The 9,630-nt window shown below is 41.2% G+C and overlaps 1 protein-coding gene across 1 annotated transcript; it reads right to left on the bottom strand.

Annotated features, from left to right (window-relative positions):
• Positions 1 to 4,598: 4,598 nt before the first annotated feature.
• On the bottom strand, positions 4,599 to 9,630 carry LOC119490763 (dehydrogenase/reductase SDR family member 13-like). The gene is made up of 5 exons (XM_037774216.1): positions 9,478 to 9,630; positions 7,130 to 7,248; positions 6,345 to 6,468; positions 5,894 to 6,220; positions 4,599 to 5,282 (listed from the first exon to the last, which is right to left on the bottom strand). The coding sequence occupies exons 1-5, from the start codon at positions 9,602 to 9,604 to the stop codon at positions 5,026 to 5,028; spliced, it is 954 nt and encodes a 317-aa protein (XP_037630144.1). The 5' UTR covers positions 9,605 to 9,630; the 3' UTR covers positions 4,599 to 5,025.

The raw sequence follows: 9,630 nt of genomic DNA, 5'->3' as shown, positions 1-9,630 counted from the left end.
TATAGAGAACATTTAACTATGTCAAATAGGCTTTCACTGGCAGCGAACATGCCAAAATGCTCCATCTATTATAAACAGTGACAATAGAAAACTAATTTATCAGTTTTTCTTTCACTCATATGTGTTAATATTGTCCCCATACAAACAACCTGCACACGGTTTCCCACAGCATCTGAATCAATCAGCATGGCTCTATGCGTCCAATAGCTGCCTAATTGATGCACTAATCCAGTCACTAAGTACTACAGCGCTGTGGAGTCTGCCCAAAGCAAACACAACACACAAGTCATCAATGAGCTGCTTCTCAAACAAGAGAGTGGAGCAGGACTGACAGAACATCTATGAACTATAGATCAAGGAAGAGAAGTGCACACTCCCGAGCTGCAGACCTTTGGCCTGAAACAACACTGCTTTCTTATCTAATGGGCCCTCAGGAAATGTGGCTGCGACACATGATTACTTTATCTGTAATATTATTTTACACGTGTGACAGTGAGGTAAGCATCATGTTTGCTGACATCACCTCACCCCACACTAAGGTCATCATGTCCTCTGAATTCTGGGAATCTGGGGCTCTTAGTAAGCCTGGTGGAGTTTACATCCTACAGTTAAAAATGTACACGTGGTTGGTTTTGGGGGGTTGATTCCAGTTATTTTTAGGGATCAATATATTCAATTTGACTGATAAGTTCATATTATCCATGATCTTTCCCTAAGCCTAACTATTTTGTTTCCTAAACCTAACTTAGTAGTTTTGTTGCCTAATCTTAACCAAGTCAATCTTTTCCTGAAGCCTTTAAGACGTTTTATTGCCTAAATCTTGGAAGTTGTTCTTGTGAAGAAGGAAGTTTATTGCATGTATGCACGTAGTAAGCTGAACTTGACACGTGTCGCTGGACATTTGTAGGAAAACGAACGAAAAAGGAGGAATATATTTTTTGTAAGATATCATACGAATTGTTGCATGAGAATACGTTGCATGGATAAAAACCCTGTCAGTCCAGAGCAAGACAAGGTCCCACCAATGTCCTAAACCACGGCCGATAAACAGAGGCAATCAGTGGACCTTTCAGCGTAAAGACTTGGACCTAACCTAGCCATCCTCTCCACCAACAACCATAACAGACAAGGAAAGACAGACAAGCTTGACATATTTGCCAAGCAAACAGGTGGAACCTTGAAATTATAGAGAAACTAAGAAACAAGTAGAAACTAAGTTAAAAAAATCATCACTGAAATAAGGAAGGTGGCTGTGGTCATGTGCTTCGAATGGAGGCAGATAACATCCAAAAAACTGAGCATAAATGGACTCCTCCAGGTTAAAGACTCAAAATAACCTGGAGCAGAACTGTGACAAACGAGCTAACCAACTTAAGTTGGGGGAGGCTCAACATGTTTGAGGGATCAATGGAAGAAGCTGTCATTGTGGTATATTTGTCATTGTGACGACCCGTCCAATCCACTAGGTGTCTCTGTTCCCTTTTTGCCAGCTCTTCTTTATGTTACAGGATCTGTCCGTCATCGGCTTCATGAGCCACACCTGGGCCGGCGTGAAAAAATGTGTCTGGAGCCGCAAAACATTTGAGCATTGTGACGAAGGTAACGCAGTTTATAATCTAAGTATATACAGTAGTATATAAGTCTAATGCAGTGAGGGCCCAAGTGCAAATGTACGATGGAGTATTAGGGCCACATTGAGGGAAAACAAAATTGGAGATTAGGAAAAAAAGTCGTAATATTACAAAAACAAAGTCATAACTTTACGAGAAAAAAAGAAAATAAAACATAAAATTACTACTTTATAATACTTTGACCGACTTTATTCTCAAAATCTCAGATTTATTTATTTTTTCCTCCGTCGTACCGTCGAACCATAGACCTATAACAACGGAGCCGCAGGTTGCAGACCCCTGACCTAGTTGATGAAAAAACTCTTCTGCAGGGATCCCAATACAGTAGAGGTGAATTACAAAATGATGTAAAAAAAAAAAAAAAAAAACGTAATGGCAACATCTATTTCCAGAAACACAGTCTTCTGCCTGTCACTGTCTGTTTTCAGGATAATCCACAGATCAGATGTTTGTATTGAACTTTGTATTCTTGTTTTGGTTGATGTTGATGCTTAATGACCTCCAGCCTGTAACTGTTAGCTGGAACAGGTGAGGGGGAAAGTGCTGAACTGTTACTGGATAAATAAAAGATTGTCATTAAAGCTGTTTCTCAATGAGGATTCAAGTTTACCACAGGTCCTGTCAGCATACAGCAGAGACAGCAGGATTGGGCTGGGGGTGGTGGTGGTGGTGGTGGGGGTGGGGGGGGGGGGGTGAAGAAAGGGGACAGAGGGATAGTTGAAGGCAGGAGGAGATAGGAATCGATCGTGGAAGTGTGTTCCTCCCCACCAACGCCGAGGTTAAAGGAGAAGCCTGCGCAGAAGAATGTCCTACTGAGTAATTACAAGAGGACCTCTCTTAACACACACAACTGACCTGGCTTTCATGCCTACCCGTGTTAATAATCAGTGCTCATAATGAACAGAATCCATAGGTCTGCTGGGTTAAGGTCCTCAACAACCTTGCTCCAAGCAACAACGACCAAGGCACAGCATAAAGACACGCTGGGGTTTCTGTTGTCAGAGCTGTGCTACGCTACTGCCCCCCTATGGACACACGGGATACAGACAGCCTCCAGTGGATTCAGATTGTTTCACTTGACTGTTTTAGGAGACTTTAAAGACAGAGACAAATGCATGTATTTGGGAAGTATAGTGAGCATACGACTGGATGAACTGGAAACTTGAATTATACTGCACGAGTTGTGTGAGAGTTTATAAATGGTTGTTTTTATATAGTTTTGCTGTTATTTCTTCAAGAATTCAAAGTAACACAGGGTGAATAATTGGTCATTTTGTGGGTGAAGTGTTCCTTTAATATCACATATATCTGCATCAGTTGGTGAACACATTTTATTGCTTGTATGTGTCATCCTGCTTGGCGACATTTTTCTTTAATTTCCTCTCTAAAGTGTTTACTTTCTTTCCAGGAGGTGACGCTGGTCCACTTTTGTCTCCACCAGGTTAGACTGCTGTAATACACTCTTCACTGGGATTCTAGAAGCTTCGGTACAAAACGATTTACAGCGTATAAACATTAAATCCCATCAGTCCCATCCTGACCCGACTGCATTGAGTCTCTGACCCTATTTGAAGTCCATCTCTTGACTTTCCAGTCCCTCTCCGCAGGGTGGCACACCCCACCTCTCACAAGATGTTCCCCAAACCTCCCTTACAGAAAATACACTTCCTTGTGTTGTTAAATAGTTAACTGGATTAAACCTCAATACTTTTGCTATTTGTCTTTTATCTAAAAGTTGCAATTAATAGTCATAGTTATGTCCCATATAATTCATTGATTTCTGCAGAGTCATTCTGATTAGGTTGTTTGAGTCGTGATATTTTCAGTGACATGTTTTAAATGGCTGGAATTTGTGACTGATAGCAATCAGGGCTGAAGATGAGAAGCATTGATACAATCTGGTACAAGCACACCTGTCCATCCTTTTGTGGAAAACTGCTGAACATTTGAAAATAGACATAAAACATGAAGCAATGTAACAGATTATAAGGAAGCAGAAACGGCAGTTGTTTGTTGCCTGTTCTGTCATTACTCACTTTGTACTGGCTCAGGAGTGAACACACTTTATTGGCACAGGCGCAACACAACAGACTCATCGTCATTTCTCTACAGCGGAGGATGAGAGACATCTCCAACCACAGAAAACCAGAGAAGATGTGTTTTTAGGATACTTCATACAGAGAGATAATGCACCAGATTTAATTTCTTAAAATCCTATGGTTATTAATGAGTGTTTAATTACTAACTCATTCTCTATTACATATTTCAATTCAAATAGTACATAACATGTTAAACATACTTACCTTACTGGACAAAGTGTAGGGCTGTATTAAATCATACACCAGCAACTTGGTATAAAAAAATCTTCTAAATTAACAGATGTTATTTATTATTAAAATGATAAATAGTACACAAGCAACTTGGTAGAAAATATCTTAAATGAACAGAATTGTTATTTATAATTAAAATGATAAATAGTACACAAACAATTTGGTAGAAAATCTTCTAAATGAACAGAATTGTTATTTATTATTAAAATAATAAATCGTACACCAGCAACTTGGTAAAACATCTTCAAAATTAACAGAATTGTTATTTAGTATTAAAATAATAAATCACATACCAACAACTTGGTAGAAAATCTTCTAAATGAACAGAATTTTTATTTATTATTAAAATAATAAATCGTACACCAGCAACTTGGTATAAAAACTTTCTACATTAACAGAATTGTTATTTATTATTAAAATAATAAATCGTACACTAGCACCAGCAACTTGGTAAAAGTTCTTCTAAATTAACACAATTGATATTTATTATTAAAATAATAAATCATACACCAGCAACTTGGTAAAGAATCTTCTAAATTAACAGGAATTACAATTCAAGTGTAAACCTTTTTAATCCAGCAACAAATTGGTCAAAATTTAAACAGGAATTAAAATGACATAGTATTTAATGTATATAGTATATAAACATAGAATAGAATTGAATAGATCGGCTCCATTGCCACCGATATCCGATCCAGCTATTTCAGTCAGTGTCAGACCCATATCCGATCCGGTATCGGTGCATCCCTAGTTTGATGAAGCATTTACCCAAAGCAGTCTTCCTCCTCTTTACACAGCTGGCCATCGCAACATTTCAGTAAAAAATGTGGCTTGACCACAAGAGCAATCATGACATCTCTTTGTGGATAACTGCCATTTAATAAACAATTAGCACAGTTGTAAGGTTATGCAGATAATAGAAACAGTAAGACATTGCACTGCTTTATGTTCACCATTAGAAACCAGTCTTTAAAGAAATAGAGACCAACATTGGCACTGGAGGTCTATTAAGGTCTCTGATGAGGCACAGAAGCGATCATACTGGATTAGGATTCAGTATATTATCATAAACTGGTTAACCTCTCGCTCACTTCCCACAGCTTCTTTGCCAGGGCATCATCTCGACCCTTGGCTCCCACTTGTTGCAGTGCACAGTTAGAGAAGTAGCGTCCGCTGAGAGGCTCGATGCCCTCCTGCAGGGCACAGGACAGAGTGGTCTGGGACCCCCCCTCAGGATCCAGGAAGAAGAGCTTGGCAAAGGGCATCACGAGGAGCCGCTGCCACAGGCTCATATTGCGGAGGAATTCTGTGTAGATGACTCCTGGAAGAAGAAATGATGCAAACATATGAGGTAGTCACAAGTAGTCTATTCTTTCAGTTGACCTGCCCTCAGATACTGTGGTGACATATTTATCTAGTGGCAGGGCAGCCATACTGGGGTTCATAATACCCTAGCAACAACAAGTGGGAACAACTACTGCTAAAGTTTGAAGATAGCCACGGATTGAAAAATCTTCCTCCGCTGAGAAAGAACTCTCTCTTGAGCTTACTTCAACCATCGACTTTACTCCAGACCCTTGTGGTAAGAAATGCTCTGACGTCTGACGTGTAAGCCTATGACTAGATAGCTAGCTCTACGCCTGATTTTTAGGACTAAAAGTTAACTGTAACATTCTGTACAGTGAGATATTTAAAATGTTTCAAAGATCTGTTGATGCCACTGTGAGAAACTAGGCGCTAGGTTAGCAAATATGTCACTGAAGACCGAAGTGTCTAGTGACCCAATAATAATATTATTGATTCTTAACTGTAAAACAGAAGAGATGAGTGAAAATGAAAATGCTTTCCAGCTCGGTCTTATATAATATCTATCTAGGATGTGTTACCTCACTCACCCAACATTCTTATATAAAATGTGCAGAAGGCACTAACCTGGGTGGAGGCTGTAGCAGGTGACACTGGTGCCCTCCAGCTTGTTGGCCAGCTCCCTGGTGAAGAGCACGTTACACAGCTTGCTGTTGCAGTAGGCTTGAATGTTGTCCCAGGTAGACTGACCACACACTAAGTCCTTCTTGGAGGCCAGCAGAGGGAAGTCGATGCTGCCGAGGCGGTGCAGAAGTGCAGCCACGTTGACCACACGACTGGAACCGCACTGCTGCAGCTGCTCCAGGAGAAGGTTGGTGAGCAGGAAGTGACCCAGGTGGTTTACCCCAAACGCCATGCCGAAACCATCCTCAGTGTGTCCTGGACCCATCACACCTGAAACAGAGATCTCAAATGCAACTGACTTTGTCTCCTTTAACTGTACTATTTTCATTTTGTTTTTATGTGAAAGTAAAAAAGTATCATCGAGGCATTTCCCACTGTATTCTAACACCCTCACCTGCGTTGTTGATGAGGATGTCCAGTCTGGGTTCAGTCTTTAGGAAGGTTTCAGCAAAGCTGCGAACAGACTTGAAACTCGCAAGATCCAACTGCATGAACACCACCTGATTGTTCCCACTCTCCTGAAGGACATTAAAGGTGGCTGAGTGTGACTGTAATACACAAATCTAACAGAACTGAACAATACTGATATTTAAACATATTGAAAACAATGTTTCCTGCAGTCTCCGGAAGGCTCTGGTCATTTCAGTTACTGTGGTCAGACTGATTAGAAAACACACCTACTGCACATCCTGATTTTTCACAGCAACTTACTTCCACATTATTACAAATGTGCAGAGGCTATGGGCAAGTCTAACTGTGGGTTAACAAAAGCCTGGTCCTGGGATGCTTTCTCTACAAAAATAATCCTATGAAACTGTGTGATGTTACACTCAGTTGCCGGTTTATTAGGGACACCGAGCTAAAACTAATACACTAATAAATCCTACATTCATGGCGGTTCTAATATTGAGTTTTTGTTCAAACTATTTTAGAGGTGTTGATTCAACTGTGTGATCATTTTGAAAGCTGCAGTTTGTGGTGCTGTATTGGGTTATAAGAGGTGTTTCTAGAGAGGCTAAATAAAGTCAAGGTTTCTGAGTATATCTGGACTAAATGCTTTAAAGTCACAATTTTTAGATTAGTCGATGTACTAACAACTGATATCTGAATTGAAATTCTCAGTGCTCTTTGTGTGGACTATGTCTCCTTAGCGGCGGCCTATACTATCAGAGTACTTACTCTGCGGATGTCAAAAGCGGCAGCCTCAGCTTTGTCCTTGTTGCGGCAGGCTAGGATCACCCTGGCTCCTCTCTTTGCCAGATCCAGAGCCGTGGCCTTGCCGATGCCAGTGTTGCTTCCTGTGCAGGAAAAGCACTCGCATACATCAAACTCAACAAAACAATGACAACAAGGAGCTGTGCTGAACTCAGTGACCCCTAACTAGTCATTCCAAAGCCTGGCATCACAGCAGATTAGAGCCATAGTATACTATATACAAATCATTACTCCTTCATACATTAGATAATGAGATTATACAAAATTTAAAAACAAATTCAGTTCTTTAAATTACGCATTGTACTATAGCACCCAGAATACTGTACTAGGGTGGAAGAAGATAGTGGAAGTCTATACAAAGATGAACTAAGAGTTAAGAATTCTGTGAGTTTATTGGGAAGATGAATGAGGTTATCAATACTGGATTTCATACACACCGATCAGCCACCACATTATTACCACCTGCCTAACATTGAGTAGGTCCCCTTTTGCCGCCAAAACAGCCCTGACTCGTCGACGCATGGCCTCCACTAGACCTCTGAAGGTATGCTTGTGGTATCTGGCACCAAGCCGTCAGTAGCAGATCCTTTACGTCCTGTAAATTGCGAGATCGGGCCTCCATGGATCGGACTTGTTTGTCCAGCACATCCCACAGATGCTCGATTGGATTGAGATCTGGAGAATTTGGAGGCCGAGTCAACACCTCGAACTCGTTGCCATCCACATGATGTAAAAGAAAACGTGATTCATCAGACCGGGCCACCTTCTTCCATTGCTCCGTGGTCCAGTTCTGATGCTCACGTGCCCATTGTAGGCGCTTTTGGCGGTGGACACGGGTCGGTCAGCACAGGCACCCTGACCGGTCTGCAGCTACGCAGCCCCATACGCAACAAACTGCAATGCACTGTGTGTTCTGACACCTTTTTATCAGAACCAGCATTAACTTTTTCAGCAGTTTGCGCTACAGTAGCTCTTCTATTGGATCGGACAACACGGGCCAGCCTTCACTCCCCACGTGCATCAATGAGCCTCGGGTCCGACCCTGTCGCCGGTTGACCGGTTTTCCTTCCTTGGACCACTTTTGGTAGCTCCTGACCACTGCAGACCGGGAACATCCCACAAGAGCTGCAGTTTTGGAGATGCTCTGACCCAGTCGTCTATAGCCATCACAATTTGGCCCTCATCAAAGTCGCTCACATCCTTACGCTGGCCCATTTTTTCTGCTTCCAACACAAAGTTCAAAATGTTCACTTGCTGTCTGATATATCCCACCCACTGCCAGGTGCCATTGTAACGAGACAATCAATGTTATTCACTTCACCTGTTAGTGGTCTTAATGTTATGACTGATCGGTGCATGTCTCTTTAGCACATAGCACTACGTTCACCCACTTGTTTCTAACTGTGTCTATCTGCTGTTTGCTGCTCTGCAGGTAGTGTACGTGGGTTTTTAGAGCGGTTTCGCTGAAAACAGATGCCGGCTGCAGCTGGAAACAACGCTATGAGATCACGATGAGTAAACAATGAGCTGAAATTCAACATAAAGCTCTGTAAAGCCGAGGGGGAGCCGCAGATTCAGGTCATAATTCAATGCCACAAGAGACCCCTTTCACATTTAGTACAGTGTTATTATGAAAATATTGATTAAAACCACTTTAACCTTTAAGGGGCAGCAGTCTAGTCATCATGAGTCTACCCAGCCTGTGAAAACAGACAATAACTTCTGTGGCTCTGGAGGAGGTTTCTTAACCTGATGATGTCATCTGAGTTATCTTGGATTGGGTTTGAAGACCACAAATTTACAACATAAAGTCATAAGTCATTGTGATTCACTTCACCTGTCAGTGGTCTTTATGTTATGTCTGATCAGTGTATATTCTTTATTTTACATATTTAAACTTGGTGTGGTTAGATTAATACTTCATTGCATAGGTACATTTCCCCTCACAAATTAGGGCAGTACATTAAAATGTCTGAAGACAGATTTAGGTATAATGCACACACTTAAAAAGTTAAGTTTTAGAATATATATGGATATAATATAATAATCCATATATGATATAATATGGATTCAACAATATGAAGAGAGTAAAACAGTTCCTATGTTTGGGTCTAAAGAAAGATGAAAATATCACTTGGGAACTGCAGTACTTTATGAGAAATGGGGAAAATAGCAAATCAATGTATATATGTATTTTGTGTAGAAGGGCAGTTGTTTAGCACAGGGGACAGTCTGGAGGCTGTTTGTTTACATGAAGATGAGCTGCTTTACAGTTTGAAGCTACATGTTAGCAGGAAGCTGAGGCTCGTTACCTGTAACAATGACCGTCTTCCCCTCCAGCGTCACTGAGCTGGAGCACCTTGCTCCTCTGAACACACAGTAATACACCAGCACATAGAAGCACAGAGCTCCTGCTACCAGGCACAGCAACACAGACATCACTACACTCAACTAGTGACTGGAGA

This window comes from Sebastes umbrosus, chromosome 7, assembly GCF_015220745.1.
Source record: "Sebastes umbrosus isolate fSebUmb1 chromosome 7, fSebUmb1.pri, whole genome shotgun sequence".
NCBI classification, from domain to species: Eukaryota; Metazoa; Chordata; class Actinopteri; order Perciformes; family Sebastidae; genus Sebastes; species Sebastes umbrosus.
Note: the sequence above shows the minus strand (reverse complement) of the source record. Positions and strands in the feature narration are given on the sequence as shown.